This window comes from Cherax quadricarinatus, chromosome 52, assembly GCF_038502225.1.
Source record: "Cherax quadricarinatus isolate ZL_2023a chromosome 52, ASM3850222v1, whole genome shotgun sequence".
In the NCBI taxonomy this organism is placed as follows: Eukaryota; Metazoa; Arthropoda; class Malacostraca; order Decapoda; family Parastacidae; genus Cherax; species Cherax quadricarinatus.
Genome location: NC_091343.1, coordinates 15,178,631 through 15,198,559, shown reverse-complemented (window position 1 = coordinate 15,198,559; position 19,929 = coordinate 15,178,631). Strand labels below are relative to the sequence as shown.

Here is a 19,929-nt window from a genome sequence, read left to right as displayed (position 1 = left end):
GCTTCAACCACTGCCTCAACCCCTGCCTAAACCGCTGCCTCTACCAGCGCCTAAACCACTGCCTCAGCCACTGCCTCAGCCGCTGCCTCAGCCGCTGCCTCAGCCGCTGCCTCAGCCGCTGCCTCAGCCGCTGCCTCAACCGCTGCCTCAACCGCTGCCTCAACCGCTGCCTCAACCGCTGCCTCAACCGCTGCCTCAACCGCTGCCTCAACCGCTGCCTCAACCGCTGCCTCAACCGCTGCCTCAACCGCTTCCTCAACCACTGCCTCTACCACTCCAGTCGCACTCAATCTACAAGCACCAAACACAGTGAATTATTGTGAAACGTTTGGAAGAGCACGGAGACTAATGCTCACTCCAGCATAAACAAAGCCATACTGACGATGTATCAACCACTCCCTCGTATTTTTGTACAATTTCCTTCAATTCTATCGCATTTATTATTATTATTATTATTACTATTGTTATTATTAGCAGTAGCAGAAATGTTTGATTCTTTGCTGTGTTCAAGAGTAAACACATGATGTCACTGTCCAATACCTGACCAAATAGCCATTCCAATATGCAGTCATGAATGTGTTTACATTATTTATACTGTAGTTTAATAGCAAATAATGAACAAACAAAACACTCGCCACACTGAGTGGTGGGAGGGCTGGCTGCCAGTTGCGGGGTCGGAGGGAGGGTAGTAGGGACTCGCAGTGGTTGAGGAAGTGGTATTTAATAACATACATGTTATTAAACCATAACATGTATGTATTTAGTACAATTTACGACGTTTTCATGTATTTTATGATTGTTCATGGTTCAACAAGTTAAGGAAGCAGTATTGTATTATATTTCCCTACAATATTTTGGGGCACCAAACATTCGTGATTTTTCAACATTCGTGAGGCTCTTGATCCCCTAACCCTTGCGAATGTTGAGGGAGACCTGTACAGTGGTTGGAACCATTAGGATCAAACCCACAAATTGGAAGCAAATCTTAAGATGTTTCATTCTGAAACAATGTCTAAAGATTTATCTCCAATTTTTAGATTTATGAAAATTATTTCCAAAGAGCCTTACTATTGTCAATGTTACTTAAGAGCTAGATTTAAAACCGAAATACAATACTGAATCAACTGCAAAAATATCAAACTGAAGGAGGTAGACCCATCTAACTGTAGTACATATTCTAAATTAAAATTATACAAAAAAGTAATTGCTGTGTTGCCTGTATGGCCTTCTGTTGTCATAATGTCTGTTTGCCCCTATATGAATGGGCTCTGACATGTCGGGTAGTGCCTGAAACTTTCTGTGCCTCCTATATTAACCAAACGATGAAGTCTGTAACGCTAAAATATAAAGATCCTCCCCCTCATGTTAGAGACAGTTAATTCCAAAGGGAATAACACAGACACACACCACCTAAATACTGGATGCTAGGAAAACTAAAACTACAGTACCTGAAATCTCTCTGGCAGGTATGTTAAGATATAAAAGCAACAATGGCCTAATCACAACTTGATAATTTATTTGCACAAGTATTCTGAAAATTTTTTTTAATTTTATGTGGCAATGTGTGGTGTAAATATTATGCAGAAAATTCGGAGTGTGGAAATTAGGAGAAGGTGTGGAGTTAATAAAAGTATTAGTCAGAGAGCTGAAGAGGGGTTGTTGAGGTGGTTTGGTCATTTAGAGAGAATGGATCAAAGTAGAATGACATGGAGAGCATATAAATCTATAGGGAAAGGAAGGAAGGTAAGGGGTCGTCCTTGAAAAGGTTGGAAGGAAGGGGTAAAGGAGGTTTTGTGGGTGAGGGGCATGGACTTCCAGTAAGTGTGCATGAACGTGTTCGATAGGAGTGAATGGAGACAAATGGTATTTGGGACCTGATGAGCTGTTGGAGTGTTAGCAGGGTAATATTTAGAGAAGGGATTCAGGGAAACCGGTTATTTTTATATAGCCGGACTTGAGTCCTGGAAATGGGAAGTACAATGCCTGCACTCCAAAGGAGGGGTTCGGGATATTGGTAGTTTGGAGGGATATGTTGTGTATCTTCATACATATATGCTTCTGAGCTGTCGTATTCTGGGCACCTCTCCAAAAACAGTGATTATGTGTGAGTGAGGTTGAAAGTGTTGAATGATGATTAAAGTATTTTCTTTTTGGGGATTTTTTTCTTTCTTTTTGGGTCACCCTGCCTCAGTGGGAGACAGCCGACTTGTTGAAAAAAAAAAAAAAAATTTAAGCTATTAATACTAATTTTTTCAAACATTTTCATTGCTGTTATATAGTACGAATGCATGTAAGGTAATTACAAGGAATGTAAGACACCAGAATATGCCATCATATTACCTTTTTGTAGTAATATTGACGTCTCTTGGTTGTTCCCGGGCGAGGCATTCCTTCTGGCACTTGGTCATCTGCTGGAGGTGCACAAAGATGGTCATCAAGTTTCATGCTCTCCTTCCCAACAGGCTGCAACTGGTCATCCAATTCTCCTATCTGATGAAGGCTGCGGCAGCATTCCAAAGCAGCAGCCATCTTAGCTAGGGACACCTTTTCTTGCCAAGGACCCTGGGAAAAGTGTGTCATGCTTATATTATCCAAGAAATTTCTTTGTGCAACACTAAGACTTTCTTTCATCAATACATCCAATGAAAAATGAAGTCACTGGACCACATTTTGGTCCATCTTGGACAATTATTAATCAGTCATGACTCAAGATGGACTGAAATGTCATCTAAAGATTCATCTTTAATTTGTGGGTTAGTTGTGAATTACCCCAGCCACAGTACATTGCGACTTTTTGAGATTCATTAGCTCTTTGAAAGAATACCAAAGAAATTAATTTAAAATACGGTAGATCATCAATTAAGATGCAGTCTATTAGGTTTTTGCTACAAGATGGTTGAGAAATTAAGGCATCTTTTTTTTTTATTTTAACAAGTCGGCCGTCTCCAACTGAGGCAGGGTGACCCAAAAAGAAAGAAAATCCCTAAAAAGAAAATACTTTCATCATTCAACACTTTCACCTTACTCACACATAATCACTGTTTTTGCAGAGGTGCCAAGAATACAACAGTTTAGAAGTATATACATATGAAGATACACAACATATCCCTCCAAACTGCCAATATCCTAAACCTCTCCTTTAAAGTGCAGGAGTTGTACTACCCTTTCCAGGACTCAAGTCCGAATATATAAAACAGCTGGTTCTCCTGAATCCCTCCACTAAATATTGCTCTGCTCACACTCCAACAGCTTATCAGGTCCCAAATAGCATTCGTCTCCACTCACTCCTACCTAACACACTCACGCACGCTCGGTGGAAGTCCCAGCCCCTCGCCCACAAAACTTCCTTTACCCCTTCCCTCCAACCTTTTCGAGGATGACCCCTACCCCGCCTTCCTTCCCCTACAGATTTATATGCTCTCCATGTCACTCTACTCTGATCCATTGTCTCTAAATGACCAAACCACCTCAACAACCCCTCTTCAGCCCTCTGACTAATACTTTTATTAACTCCACACCTTCTCCTAATTTCCACACTCCGAATTTTCTGCATAATATTTACACCACACACTGATCTTAGACAGGACATCTCCAATATCTCCAACCGCCACTTTGCTGCAGCATTTACAACCCAAGCTTCACACCCATATAAGAGTGTTGGCACTACTATACTTTCATACATACCCTTCTTTGCCTCCATAGATAACATTTTTTGTCCCTACATGTACCTCAATGCACCCACTCGCCTTTTTTCCTTCATCCATTCTATGATTAACCTCATCCTTCATAAATCCATCCACTGACACGTCAACTCCCAAATATCTGAAAACATCCACTTCTTCCATACTACTACTCCCCAATTTGATATCCAGTTTTTCTTTATCAAAATCATTTGATACCCTCACCACCTTACTCTTTTCTACGTTCACTTTCAACTTTCTACCTTTACACACACTCCCAAATATGTCCACTAACCTTTGCAATTTTTCTTTAGAATCTCCTATAAGCACAGTATCATCAGCAAAAAGTACATGTAGTAAAACATTATTTTTGCACATTTTTCCGATTTTTTCAATGCTTCAGGTATTTTTAAAAAATATATGAAATATTCAAAATTATTTCTGAATTTCATCGAAATTTTATGGACTTTTTGAAAATATGTAATATACTTTAAAATGTTGAAAAATGCTCGAAAATTATATTTTTTGGCATATTTCGACGATTTGAGGCTTTTCCAAGTATTTCTTGACAATTTAGTTCATTTAGAACGTTTTTCTGACAAACCTTATTTTTTAGCTAAAATGCATGGGTTTTCACACTTTTTCATCAGATTCACTGCTACAATTGAATTTTATGCTAAAAGTAAACTAAAATATATTTTTGTGAAGTATTTTGTTAAAACATATTTTAACTAAAAAAAAAAAAAAAGTTTTTCAAGAAATGCTTGAAAGCCTCGAATCGTCGAAATATTCCAAAAAATATTATTTTCGAACATTTTTCAACATTTTAAAGTATATTACATATTTTTAAAAAATCCCACAAAAATTCCATTATATTAAAAAATAATTTTGAATATTTCATGTATTTTTTTTCAAAATACATACTTGAATCATTGAAAAAAATCGGAAAAATATGCTAAAATGATGTTTCACTGTATATTTCGACGATTTGGAGCATTTAGAACACTTTTTAGAGAAAGTTAATTTTTCACTAAATATTCATGTGTTTTCAAATTTTTTAATCAGAATTACTGATGCAATTGAATTTTATGCTAAAAGTAAGTTAAATATGAAATTTTAGTGAAGTACTTTGTCAATACATACTTCAAGTGTGAAAATCCATGTATTTTAGCTAGAAAATAATGTTTGTCTGAAAAGTGTTCTAAATGCTCGAAATCGTCGAAATATGCAGTGAAACATCATTTTAGTATATTTTTCCGATTTTTTCAATGATTAAAGTATTTTTAACAAAATACTTCACAAAAATATATTTTAGCTTACTTTTAGCATAAAATTTAATTGTAGCAGTGAATCTGATGAAAAAGTGTGAAAACCCATATATTTTAGCTAAAAAATAAGGTTTGTCAGAAAAACGTTCTAACTAAATCGTCAAGAAATGCTTGGAAAAGCATCGATTTTTATTTTATTTTATTTTATTATCACACTGGCCGATTCCCACCAAGGCAGGGTGGCCCGAAAAAGAAAAACTTTCACCATCATTCACTCCATCACTGTCTTGCCAGAAGGGTGCTTTACAGTACAGTTTTTAAACTGCAACATTAACACCCCTCCTTCAGAGTGCAGGCACTGTACTTCCCATCTCCAGGACTCAAGTCCGGCCTGCCGGTTTCCCTGAACCCCTTCATAAATGTTACTTTGCTCACACTCCAACAGCACGTCAAGTATTAAAAACCATTTGTCTCCATTCACTCCTATCAAACACGCTCACGCATGCCTGCTGGAAGTCCAAGCCCCTCGCACACAAAACCTCCTTTACCCCCCTCCCTCCAACCTTTCCTAGGCCGACCCCTACCCCGCCTTCCTTCCACTACAGACTGATACACTCTTGAAGTCACTCTGTTTCGCTCCATTCTCTCTACATGTCCGAACCACCTCAACAACCCTTCCTCAGCCCTCTGGACAACAGTTTTGGTAATCCCGCACCTCCTCCTAACTTCCAAACTACAAATTCTCTGCATTATATTCACATCACACATTGCCCTCAGACATGACATCTCCACTGCCTCCAGCCTTCTCCTCGCTGCAACATTTATCACCCATGCTTCACACCCATATAAGAGCGTTGGTAAAACTATACTCTCATACTTTCCCCTCTTTGCCTCCAAGGACAATGTTCTTTGTCTCCAGAGACTCCTAAGTGCACCACTCACCCTTCTCCCCTCATCAATTTCGAATCGTCGAAATATGCCAAAAAATATCATTTTCGAGCATTTTTCAACATTTTAAAGTATATTACATATTTTTCAAAAAGCCCATAAAATTTCGATGAAATTCAGAGAATAGGATAGCAGATGAACAAGGAGGCTTTAGGAAAGGTAGGGGGTGTGTGGACCAGGTGTTTACAGTGAAACATATAAGTGAACAGTATTTAGATAAGGCTAAAGAGGTCTTTGTGGCATTTATGGATTTGGAAAAGGCGTATGACAGGGTGGATAGGGGGGCAATGTGGCAGATGTTGCAAGTGTATGGTGTAGGAGGTAGGTTACTGAAAGCAGTGAAGAGTTTTTACGAGGATAGTGAGGCTCAAGTTAGAGTATGTAGGAAAGAGGGAAATTATTTCCCAGTAAAAGTAGGCCTTAGACAAGGATGTGTGATGTCACCGTGGTTGTTTAATATATTTATAGATGGGGTTGTAAGAGAAGTAAATGCGAGGGTCTTAGCAGGAGGCATGGAGTTAAAAGATAAAGAATCACACACAAAGTGGGAGTTGTCACAGCTGCTCTTTGCTGATGACACTGCTCTTGGGAGATTCTGAAGAGAAGTTGCAGAGATTGGTGGATGAATTTGGTAGGGTGTGCAAAAGAAGAAAATTAAAGGTGAATACAGGAAAGAGTAAGGTTATGAGGATAACAAAAAGATTAGGTGATGAAAGATTGAATATCAGATTGGAGGGAGAGAGTATGGAGGAGGTGAATGTATTCAGATATTTGGGAGTGGACGTGTCAGCGGATGGGTCTATGAAAGATGAGGTGAATCATAGAACTGATGAGGGGAAAAGAGTGAGTGGTGCACTTAGGAGTCTGTGGAGACAAAGAACTTTGTCCTTGGAGGCAAAGAGGGGAATGTATGAGAGTATAGTTTTACCAACGCTCTTATATGGGTGTGAAGCATGGGTGATAAATGTTGCAGCGAGGAGAAGGCTGGAGGCAGTGGAGATGTCATGTCTGAGGGCAATGTGTGATGTGAATATAATGCAGAGAATTTGTAGTTTGGAAGTTAGGAGGAGGTGCGGGATTACCAAAACAGTTGTCCAGAGGGCTGAGGAAGGGTTGTTGAGGTGGTTCGGACATGTAGAGAGAATGGAGCGAAACAGAATGACTTCAAGAGTGTATCAGTCTGTAGTGGAAGGAAGGCGGGGTAGGGGTCGGCCTAGGAAAGGTTGGAGGGAGGTTTTGTGTATGAGGGGCTTTGACTTTCAGCAGGCATGCGTGAGCGTGTTTGATAGGAGTGAATGGAGACAAATGGTTTTTAATACTTGACGTGCTGTTGGAGTGTGAGCAAAGTAACATTTATGAAGGGGTTCAGGGAAACCGGCAGGCTGGACTTGAGTCCTGGAGATGGGAAGTACAGTGCCTGCACTCTGAAGGAAGGGTGTTAATGTTGCAGTTTAAAAACTGTAGTGTAAAGCACCCTTCTGGCAAGACAGTAATGGAGTGAATGATGGTGAAAGTTTTTCTTTTTCGGGCCACCCTGCCTTGGTGGGAATCGGCCAGTGTGATAATAAAAAAATAATTTTTTAAAAATAACTGAAGCATTGAAAAAATTGGAAAAATGTGCAAAAATGGTGTTTTACTGCATATTTCGACGATTTGCAGCATTTAGAACGTTTCTCAGACAAACCTGATTTTTTACCTAAAATTCATGGATTTTCAAACTTTTTTGTCAGAATTACTGATGGAATTGAATATTATGCTGAAAGTAACTTAAATATGACATTTTAGTGTAGTATTTTGTGAATACATATTTCAAGAGTGAAAATCCATTTATTTTAGCTAACAAGTAAGGTTTGTTTGAAAATTGTTGTAAATGCTCCAATTCGTCGAAATATGCAGTAAAACATCATTTTAGCATATTTTTCCGATTTTTTCAATGATTAAAGTATTTTTAAAAAATACATGAATTATTCAAAATTATTTTTGAATATAATGGAATCTTTGTGCGATTTTTTATAAATATGTAACATATTTTAAAATGTTGAAAAATATTAAAAAATAATATTTTTTGGAATATTTCGATGATTCGAGGCTTTATCAAGCATTTCTTGAAAAATTTCTGGTTTTGTTTTTTAGTGAAAATATGTTTTAACAAAATACTTAACAAAAATATATTTTAGCTTACTTTTAGCATAAAATTCAATTGTAGCAGTGAGTCTGATGAAAAAGTGTGAAAACCCATGTATTTTAGCTAAAAAAATAAGGTTTGTCAGAAAAACGTTCTAAATGAACTAAATCGTCAAGAAATGCTTGGAAAAGCCTCGAATCATCAAAATATGCCAAAAAATATAATTTTCGAGCATTTTTCAAAATTTTAAAGTATATAACGTATTTTTCAAAAAGCCCATAAAATTTCGATGAAATTCAGAAATAATTTTGAATATTTCATATATTTTTTAAAAATACCTGAAGCATTGAAAAAAATTGTAAAAATGTGCAAAAATGATGTTTTACTGCATATTTCGAAGATTTGGAGCATTTAGAACACTTTTCAGACAAACATTATTTTCTAGCTAAAATACATGGATTTTCACACTTGAAGTAAAGTCTCATCCTGTCTGAATAAGTCCCATCCTGCCTGAGTAAGTCCCATCTTGTCTGAGCAAGTCCCATCCTGTCTGTGTAAGTCCCATCCTGTCTGTGTAAGTCCCATCCTGTCTGAGCAAGTCCCATCCTGTCTGAGCAAGTCCCATCCTGTCTGAGCAAGTCCCATCCTGTCTGGGGACTACGTCCAAACGTAGATCTACGTTTTTTCAACATTTGAAAGTATGTAAAAAAACGTAGATCTACTTTTGGAGCACTACGCATGTGAATGTAGATCTGTTTGGACAGTTTAACCCTTTGGGGGTTTCGGCCGTACTAGTATGGCTTACGACCCAGGGTTTTTGACGTACTAGTACGCTTAAATTCTAACGCCCTCAAATCTAGTGGGAGAAAGCTAGTAGACCTACATATGAAAGAATGGGTCTATGTGGTCAGTGTGCACAGTATAAAAAAATCCTGCAGCACACAGTGCATAATGAGAAAAAAAAATCCGACCGTTTTTTTGGAATAAAACAGCGACTTTGCACTGTATTTTCGTATGGTATTTATTGTTGAATTCTAGTTTTCTTGGTCTCATTTTATAGAATGGAAGACATATTACAGAAATTGAGATGATTTTGACTGGTTTTACAATAAGAAGTACCTTGAAATTGAGCTCAAAGTAGCAGAAATGTTCGATTTTACCAAAGTTCGAAAGTAAACAAATCATGCCAAGCATCCAATACACGTCAACTGGCGAGTCAAATATTCTTTCGCAAGTGCGCCAATATTATTTATACCATTTTTTACACTAATGCAGTAGTCTGCATAACAGTAAATCTTCTATTTTTTGTGAGAATAAAAATTCAAAGTGGAAAGCAAAAGAATGTAAGAGGGGCCTTGAGACATGACTAATGAACAGAGGAAATGTCATTTTAGTGCCAGGAATGTCTTTCTTGTTTATTCTGGACCCTATTCGGAAATTGGCATCTTTTGAAATTTGTGTGAAATTGGCAAAATTGCTAAATTCTGACCACTGTACTGGATAGTTGAAATTGGTAAATGGGTGGTTTCTTGCACTTATTCGATAGAAAAAATGGAGTTCTAGCAAAATATTCATGTTTATTGTCGACTAGTACAGTGGAATTGGCCAAAAATGGGGCTCAAAGTGAGCAAAATCGCCAATGCGTAAACATCGCCGAGACCGCTAACTTCGCGAGAGCATAATTCCCTAAGTTTTCCATCAAATTTCATACTTTTGGTGTCATTATGATCGGGAAAAGATTCTCTATCTTTTCATAAGATTTTTTTTTTTTTTTAAATTTGGTCGACCCTGAGAACGAGTCTCGGAGAGGGCCTGTCGACCCTCAAAGGGTTAAGGGTTAAAAAGAAAAACTTTCGTTTTTCTTTCTTAAGTCACCCTGCCTTGGTGGGATACAGTCAGTTTGTAGAAGAAGAAGAAAAAAAAAAAAAAAAAAAAAAAAAAAAAAAAGTGAATTCACTGTCCGTGAGCTACCCACAGAACTCGTCCATTGCACAAAAATGCGAAATTACAGAACTAGGAATATCACAAAAGATCAAATTCACCTGAATGGTTCCTTTTAAAGGAGAGTTAATTGGCAACATTATTCTGCAACAGTAACTGCCAATACTGTCTTCATTCTCTTCTATTTCCCACATAGCTGTTAAACGTGTGAAGGTGTCACTCGGTAGTTTGGCACAATATCTAGAACAAAATAAATATAGATGCAACACAACTTCAACAAAATGGAGTGAAAGAATGAAAGAATGAAAACATGAATAACGCATATATACAAAACAAGAGCTTTTCCCTAATATAAAATATCAGAAACTCAGGTGATATACAACTTGAATCTTCTCTCTCTTCTCTAAAGTGCCAGTTAATGAAAATTAAACAATGTACTTGAATTAACCACTTTTTATGTCCTGGTGTACAAATCGAAAGTGATCTTAGTCTGAAAGATATCCATATAAAGGAAAGATAGCTGATGAAGAATGAGCAAAATTGAAAGATTTACAAATTTACTTGACCCAAAAAATCATTCAACACTTCATGAAAAATTATTTCACCCAACACATTAAAACCTGAAAGCAAAAAAAACTAAAATAAACAAATAAAAAAAAGATAAGTCATTAACATCAAAATTTTTCTAAATAAATAAGATAATAATTCAAGCACTGCATAAACCCTGCAAATGAGAGCCCTAGCTTCACTGTGCTTAAAAAAAAATATGCCCCCATACTTGTTCAGAAGGCCTATTGCTGAAGCCATGGTAACAGCAGTATTAGCAGGGGTTAGGTAGGAGGGATATGCACCATTAGCTTCCTCAGCCATAACTTCTACATCTGTGCCCACTTCAACACTTCCGCACCGACTTACTAACACCTGTAAACATGTATTATGTTACAAGAATGAAAGGAAATTTTACACACTAATAACAGATAATAACATCTTCTCAGTTCTTAGTCTGATAGCATTATTATACACCATGAAAGCCTGTACCTGGATTATAATGGATCCAGGGATAGGCCTAGCATTCTTTTGGGTAACCAAGTCAGAATAATAAAGGGTTTTCCAAGAACACTGAATTCAGCCCCAAAATTAGTGAATGCAAATAATGACTTGTGCATTTATAATGTACAGTATATACATCAAAGATACTTAAGGGTTTAGTCCTAAATCTATGCTACCCTAACATACTGGAATTATGAAAGTGTAAAATAGACTCAGTGTAAGGTAGGAGTACCATGGGCACAACAGAAGAACATTGTGTCAACATCTGTGGTTGAAGTCTATTCAATTTGCTACCAGCAAATATTAGAAATACTGCCAGAACAAATGTAGAGGTTTTCAAGGGCAAACTGGATTGCCACATCTACTAAGTGCCAGATCAACCAAGCTGTGACAGACATTTGAGTCAGTGAGCCACCAATGGTAACAGCCTGGTGGAATATGCAATCAACAAGTAAGCCGGTCTCCGGGAATGAGAAGCGAGGGTAGAAAACCTCCTGAAACTGGTCACAGGTAAGATGAATGGAAATGATGAAATTCAGAGTTATATGAATTGTGATGTCTACACACTTCTGGCAAGAGCTACTGAATGAGTGATGGCGAATGTGTTTCTTTCCTCGAGTCACCCTACCCTAGTGGAAACAGTAAAAGTAGCAAAAAAAAAAAAAAAAAAAAAAAAAAAAAATTGCATAAAATTTTTTAAGGTAGATTATTATCTGGTTTTGTATTCACATACAACTCTAGAACCTGTGAACAGTTTCAAGGGTCCCTTGTAACTCAGCCTGAGGCCAGGATTCCTCATTGGCTGTCTGGTCAACCAGCATGTTGCTGCTAATGGCCTTCAGGCCTACATAACCATCACAACTTAAACGATTGTGTGAAGGATAAAAATATTAAAATATACTAAGTGATAATCATGCTTACTTGTTGAAAAGCAGAATATGTTGCCATATCACAGAGGAAGCTTTTCTCTTGCATTTTGGTGATTAAATGAAAATAAAATGTGTCATGACCCCTTGCACGGCCACAGCTGTGCACATATGAACGGTAGTCAGTTGGAGGGTCAAACCTGTAAAAGAATTTACATAATACCAAGTAATCCATTGATTATCATATATTACTACTATAATCAAAAAGAAGCACTAAATCTACTAGGGTCATATGATTATCATATAGGAAAAGGTGTGCAAGAGAACATGAAAATAACTATGAGAGAGAGAATGGCCCTATAATTTTAAATTTTTATTATTATTTTTTATTATCACGCTGGCCGATTCCCACCAAGGCAGGGTGGCCCGAAAAAGAAAAACTTTCACCATCATTCACTCCATCACTGTCTTGCCAGAAGGGTGCTTTACACTACAGTTTTTAAACTGCAACATTAACACCCCTCCTTCAGAGTGCAGGCACTGTACTTCCCATCTCCAGGACTCAAGTCCGGCCTGCCGGTTTCCCTGAACCCCTTCATAAATGTTACTTTGCTCACACTCCAACAGCACGTCAAGTATTAAAAACCATTTGTCTCCATTCACTCCTATCAAACACGCTCACGCATGCCTGCTGGAAGTCCAAGCCCCTCGCACACAAAACCTCCTTTACCCCCTCCCTCCAACCTTTCCTAGGCCAACCCCTACCCCACCTTCCTTCCACTACAGACTGATACACTCTTGGAGTCATTCTGTTTCGCTCCATTCTCTCTACATGTCCGAACCACCTCAACAACCCTTCCTCAGCCCTCTGGACAACAGTTTTGGTAATCCCGCACCTCCTCCTAACTTCCAAACTACGAATTCTCTGCATTATATTCATACCACACATTGCCCTCAGACATGACATCTCCATTGCCTCCAGCCTTCTCCTCGCTGCAACATTCATCACCCATGCTTCACACCCATATAAGAGCGTTGGTAAAACTATACTCTCATACATTCCCCTCTTTGCCTCCAAGGACAAAGTTCTGTCTCCACAGACTCCTAAGTGCACCACTCACCCTTTTCCCCTCATCAATTCTATGATTCACCTCATCTTTCATAGACCCATCCGCTGACACGTCCACTCCCAAATATCTGAATACATTCACCTCCTCCATACCCTCTCCCTCCAATCTGATATCCAATCTTTCATCACCTAATCTTTTTATCCTCATAACCTTAATCTTTCCTGTATTCACATTTAATTTTCTTTTTGTATACCCTACCAAATTCATCCACCAATCTCTGCAACTTCTTATCAGAATCTCCAAAGAGCACAGTGTCATCAGCAAAGAGCAACTGTGACAACTCCCACTTTATGTGTGATTCTTTATCTTTTAACTCCATGCCTCTTGCCAAGACCCTTGCATTTACTTCTCTTACAACCCCATCTATAAATATATTAACCCTTTGACTGTCGCGGCCGTATATATACGTCTTACGAGGTACAGTGTTTGACGTATATATACTCAAATTCTAGCGGCTTCAAATCAAGCAGGAAAAAGCTGGTAGGCCCACATGTGAGAGAATGGGTCTGTGTGGTCAGTGTGCACCATATAAAAAAAAAAACTCCGACCATTTTTTTAAATTAAAATGCCGATTTTGTGGTCTATTTTCGTATAGTATTTATGGTTGTATTCTCATTTTCTTGATCTCATTTGATAGAATGGAAAACATATTATAGAAGTAGAGGTGATTTTGATTGATTTTACTATAAAAAGAACCTGGAAATGGAGCTCAAAATATGGAAAATGTTTGATTTTTGCCAATGTTCAAAAGTAAACAAATGATGTCATTGTCCAATAAATGTTCAACTAGCCATTCTAATATGCAGTCATGAATGGATTGATGCTATTTATACAATTATTACAGTATTGCAGTAGTCTGCATAATAGTAAGTCTTCAATTTTTGTTTGAATAAAAATTCAAAATAGAAAGCAAGAGTAATATCAGAGAGGCCTGGAGACATGACTGATGAACAAAGAAAATGTTATTTTAGAGCCAGGAATGTCTGCATTGTTCATTCTGGACCTTATTTTGAAATTGTCATTTTTTTAATTTTCGTGAAATTGGCCAAACTGCAAATTTCTGACCACATTATTGGGTAGTTGAAATCGGTAAATGGGCAGTTTCTTGTACTCAATCGATAGAAAAAATAGAGTTCTAAAGAAATAGCTATGAGTTTGGTCGACTGGAACAATGGAATTAGCCAAAAATAGGGCTCAAAGTGGGCGAAATCGCCGATTTGTAAATATCGCCGAGGTCGCTAACTTCACAAGAGCATAATTCCGTCAGTTTTCCATCAAATTTCGTTTTTTTGGCGTCATTACAATCAGGAAAAGATTCTCTATCATTTCATAAGAAAAAAAAAATGTTTTTTTTGAAATTTTGCGACACCAGGAGACACCTCAGTCAAAGGGTTAAACAACCACGATGACATCACACATCCTTGTCTAAGGCCTACTTTTACTGGGAAATAATTTCCCTCTTTCCTACATACTCTAACTTGAGCCTCACTATCCTCGTAAAAACTCTTCACTGCTTTCAGTAACCTACCTCCTACACGATACACCTGCAACATCTGCCACATTGCCCCCCTATCCACCCTGTCATACGCCTTTTCCAAATCCATAAATGCCACAAAGACCTCTTTAGCCTTATCTAAATTCTGTTCACTTATATGTTTCACTGTAAATACCTGGTCCACACCCCCCCCCCTACCTTTCCTAAAGCCTCCTTGTTCATCTGCTATCCTGTTCTCAGTCTTACTCTTAATTCTTTCAATAACAACTCTACCATACACTTTACCAGGTACACTCAACAAACTTATCCCCCTATAATTTTTGCACTCTTTTGTCCCCTTTGCCTTTATACAAAGGAACTATGCATGCTCTCTGCCAATCCCTAGGTACTTTACCCTCTTCCATACATTTATTAAATAATTGCACCAACCACTCCAAAACTATATTTTAAAGTAAGCATTAAACTGTAGCCAGTTAAAATGTTTAATAAAAATAAAGGACATGGGTGAAAGAAAAAATATAAGATCATTCAAACAATAAATTGGTACCAACTATGTATTTGAATCTACTAATAATTTTGCACTTACCGTAGGACAAGATTACACTGTGGAACGTCGATACCTTCTTCAAGAACACGCGTAGATACTAAAACGTTGCACTCATGATGACGGAATCTAAGATAAAATAAAAGATTCAGTATAGGAGTTATAAGGAACTTAAAAAAGTCACACACTATATATCGCTAATGTAGTACAGTAAAACTGCTACAGTATTCCCAGTTTTGACTCACGAAATCGTAATGACACAATTGCAAACAAACCATACCCCGGCCAGGATTGAACCCGCGGTCAGAGAGTCTCAAAACTCCAGCCCGTCGCGTTAGCCACAACTAGCAACATTATGTTACTTTGGATGGTAATATGAATGTACCCTATTCACAGATTTTTCACAAGATCCTTTCAAAGAATGTCAGTAAGTGCATTAGACAAATGTAAACACATCAAGAAAAAAACATTTTATGTAATATGCAAATTCTAATAATGTGGAAGTGGATGCATTTACATTATTTAGTGTTCATTTTGGCATATGGGTCCATGAAGGAAGAGGTTAACCATAAGAGATGAAGGTAAAAAGGAAGGCGGTGTGTTATCTGTGGAGGAAAGAGAAAAAAAAAATGCACCAGAGTACATATAGTAGTACCAACACTTTTATATGGGTGCAAAGCATGGGCTTTGTTGTTACAGTAAGGAGGCTAGAAGTAGTGGAGATGTCACATTTGAAAGCAATTTTTATTTTAACACATCGGCCGTTTCTCACCGAGGCAGGGTGATGCAAAAAGAAAAAGAAAAAAACAAAAAGAAAGAAAAAACTTTCATCATCATTTAACACTTTCACCATCACTGTCTTGGCAGAAGTGCTCAGATACAACAGTTTAGATGTCCCTCCAAACTGCCAATATCCCAAAACCCTCCTTTAAAGTGCATGTATTGTACTTACCACTTCCAGGACTCAGGTCCAGTTAACCAGTTTCCCTGAATCCCTTCACAAAATATTACCCTGCTCACACTCCAACAGCTTGTCAGGTCCCAAAAACCATTCGTCTCCATTCATTCCTATCTAACACACTCATGCACACTTGCTGGAAGTCCAAGCCCCTTCCCCACAAAACCTTTACCCCCCTCCCCCAACCTTTTCAAGGACGACCCCCTACCCTGCCTTCCTTCCCTTACAGATTTATATGCTCTCCAAGTCATTCTACTTTGTTCCATTCTCTCTAAATGACCAAACCACCTCAACAACCCCTCTTCAGCCCTCTGACCAACACTTTTATTAACTCCACACCTCCTAATTTCCAGACTACAAATTCTCTGCATAATATTTACATTACACATTGCCCTTAGACACATCTCCACTGCCTCCAGTCTCCTCCTGGCTGCAGTATTTACAACCCATGCCTCACACCCATATGACAGCATTAGTACCACTATACTCTCATATATTTCCTTCTTTGCCTCCATGGATAACTTTTTTTTTTTTGTTGCCATAGATACCTCAATACACCGCTCACCTTTTTTCCTTCATCAATTCTATGGTTAACCTTGTCCTTCATAAACCCATCCATTGACAAGTCAACTCCCAAATATCTGAAAACATTCACTTCTTCCACACTCCCTCTCTCCAATGTGATATCCTATTTCTCTATATCTACATCGTTTGATACCCTCATGTGGTGTAAATATTATGCACAGGGTTTAGAGTGAAGAAATGAGAAGACAGTGTGGGGGACAACAAAAGTATAATTTAGAGGGCTGAAGAAGGGTTCCTGAAGTGGTTTGAGCATTTGGAAAGGATGAAGAGGGCTCCCCTAGTCTGTTTTTAACTGCCAAATCCATTCGTTCTCTAGGCTTTCTTAACTTATTTAACTCGCTCCAAAATTTTTTCTTATTTTCATTAAAATTTCTTGACAGTGCCTCTCCCACTCTATCATCTGCTCTCCTTTTGCACTCTCTCACCACTCTCTTTCACCTTTCTTTTACTCTCCATATACTCTACTCTTCTTATAACACTTCTGCTTCGTAAGAACCTCTCATAAGATAATTTTTTCTCTTTTATCACACCCTTTACTTCATCATTCCACCAAACACTCCTCTTTCCTCCTGCACCCACCCTCCTATAACCACAAACTTCTGCCCCACATTCTAATACTGTATTTTTAAAACTATTCCAACCCTCTTCAACCCCCCCCCACTACTCATACCTACAGCAGCCCACCTTTCTGCCAATAGTTGCTAATATCTCACCCGAACTTCCTCCTCCCTTAGTTTATACACTTTCACCTCCGTCTTGCTTGTTGTTGCCATTTTCCTCTTTTCCCATCTACCTCTTACTCTAACTGTAGCTACAACTAAATAATGATCCAATATATCAGTTGTCCCTCTATAAACATGCACATCCTGGAGCCTACCCATCAACCTTTTATCCACCAATACATAATCTAACAAACTACTTTCATTACGTGCTATATCGTACCTTGTATATTTATTTATCCTCTTCTTCATAAAATATGTATTACTTATTACCAAACCTCTTTCTACACATAGCTCAATTAAAGGCTCCCCATTTTCATTTACTCCTGGCACCCCAAATTTACCTACTACTCCCTCCAAAACATTTTTGCCCACTTAAGCATTGAAATCCCCAACCACCATTACTTTCACACTTGGTTCAAAACTCCCCACGCATTCACTCAACATTTCCCAAAATCTCTCTCTCTCCTCTACACTTCTCTCTTCTCCAGGTGCATATATGCTTACTATAACCCACTTTTCACATCAACATAATCTTTGAATTAATACATTTATAATCCCTCTTTTCCTGCCATAGCTTATCCTTCAACATTATTGCTACTCCTTCTTTAGCTCTAACTATTTGAAACCCCTGACCTAATCCCATTTATTCCTCTCCACTGAAACTCTCCCATCCCCTTCAGCTTTGTTTCACTTAAAGCCAGGACATCCAGCTTCTTCTCATTCATAACATCCACAATCATCTCTTCCTTATCATTTGCACAACATCCACGCACATTCAGACTTCCCACTTTGACAATTTTCTTATTATTATTCTTTTTAGTAATTATTACAGGAAAAGGAGTTACAAGCCCATTGTTCCGGCATTTTAGTCGACTTTCACAACACGCATGGCTTACGGAGGAAAGATTCTTATTCCACTTCCCCATGGATATACAGTGGAACCTCAAAAATCGAACTTAATCCGTTCCAGGAGCTAGTTGTAAATTCGAAAAGTCTAAAATTCGAAGCAATATTTCCCATAAGAAATATTGGAAATACAATTAATCCGTTCCAGAAACCCAAAAATATTCACAGAAAAAATACATTTTATAGAGATAAATTACAGTTTTACATACAACAAATACTATAGTTTTTAATTATGTATAGTAATACATATAAAATAACATTTTTACTTACCTTTATTGATGATTGGTGATGGCATCTGGAAGATAGGGAGGAGGAGAGAGGGAGTTGGGGTTAGTGTTTGGAAGGAGAATCCCCCTCCATGAGGACTTCAGGTAAAGCCCTCTCTGGGGTTACTTCCCTTCTCTGTCTTTTAATGCCACTAGGACCAGCTTGAGAGTCACTGGACTCCTGTCTCACAAAATAACTGTCCACAGTCCTCTGTTTCTGGCGCCTCTTTAACATTTCCCTAAAATGGGACATTGTTCTGCCACTAAACTTGTTGCAAAGATGGCTTGTTTCAGCTTGCTCAGGGTGGTACTTCTGCACAAACATTCGGACATCATTCCACTTGGCACAAATCTCCTTAATCTTTGAAGAAGGCACCTCATCCACTCCCTATATTAACACCTTTCGCAACATCAGCTTCCTTGATTTGTTCTTTCTTTGGCAGGATAGAACCGATGGTCGACTTGTTTTTCCCATACATCCTGGCAAGCTCAACAAGTCTCACACCACTCTCATACTTCTGTATTATTTCCTTCTTCACATCTATGGTGTTTCTCACTTTCTTTACCACAGGGGTACCACTAGCAAGTTTCTTTGGGCCCATGGCAGCTTATTTCACAGTCCCACAAGCACTAAACACAACGAAATAATCGTAAAATGCGTGAATGAGAGCGCAGGTTAGTGTTCACTCAAGCATAAACAAAGCTAGACTGCTCACGGCGCCTGCGCGGGGACGCGGACAGAGCAGGCCGGCAGACAGGTCCCATACCCGGCGGTCCGAAAATAGGGGCGCGTTCGATAATAGGGACACAGTTTGTCCAAAAAAATGGTCCTATTTTCGAAACGTTCGATTTTTGAGGTTCCACTGTAAAAGGAAAAGTAGTAAGACCAAGAACTATTAAGATAAAATCAAAGAAAACTCAGATGAGTGTGTATAAATAAACATGTACATGTATGTGTAGTGTGACCTAAGTGTAAGTAGAAGTAGCAAGACGTACCTGTAATTCTGCATATTTATGAGACAGACAAAAGACACCACTAGAAAAAAATATTCAAAATAAACATAAGAAACAAAAGGAAGTTAAAGTAAGAAGAAAGAGTAAGAAAAAAGATAAATACAAACAAACAAACAAAAAAAAAAAATAGTACTTCATTTTATTAAGCCCTAAAAATATTCCCTATGGTCCATAACCATGCTTTCTAGCTCTTTACCAAATTAGTTTTTGTTTTGCTGATAATCAGTCACTCATTTTTATAAGCTCCCTTTCAGTTTCTTTATGCACTATCCACTACTGAAATGTTTTAAAACATACCTGCGGAGAACTTCCTCCTGCTTCTTATGCTCAGCCTCGGCAGCTCTTGGGTCATCCTTCACACTTTCTTTCGCTTCAACAGTGTACTGAGGGAAGATCCAGGCATAATCTCCACCTATATCACTGAGCTCCTG

General features: G+C 38.1%; 1 protein-coding gene across 4 annotated transcripts in view; it reads right to left on the bottom strand.

The window, feature by feature from the left end:
• Nucleotides 1–19,929, bottom strand: part of LOC128696831 (endoribonuclease Dcr-1) — a 127,153-nt gene that overhangs the window by 35,291 nt on the left and 71,933 nt on the right. For all 4 annotated transcript variants that reach the window (XM_070096088.1, XM_070096087.1, XM_070096090.1 and 1 more), the window contains exons 10-15: nt 19,796–19,926; nt 15,090–15,176; nt 11,934–12,078; nt 10,741–10,883; nt 10,064–10,202; nt 2,341–2,562 (exon numbers count right to left, since the gene is read on the bottom strand). In XM_070096088.1, the coding sequence (XP_069952189.1) occupies nt 2,341–2,562; nt 10,064–10,202; nt 10,741–10,883; nt 11,934–12,078; nt 15,090–15,176; nt 19,796–19,926 (867 nt within the window). The remainder of the gene's footprint in view (nt 1–2,340; nt 2,563–10,063; nt 10,203–10,740; nt 10,884–11,933; nt 12,079–15,089; nt 15,177–19,795; nt 19,927–19,929) is intronic.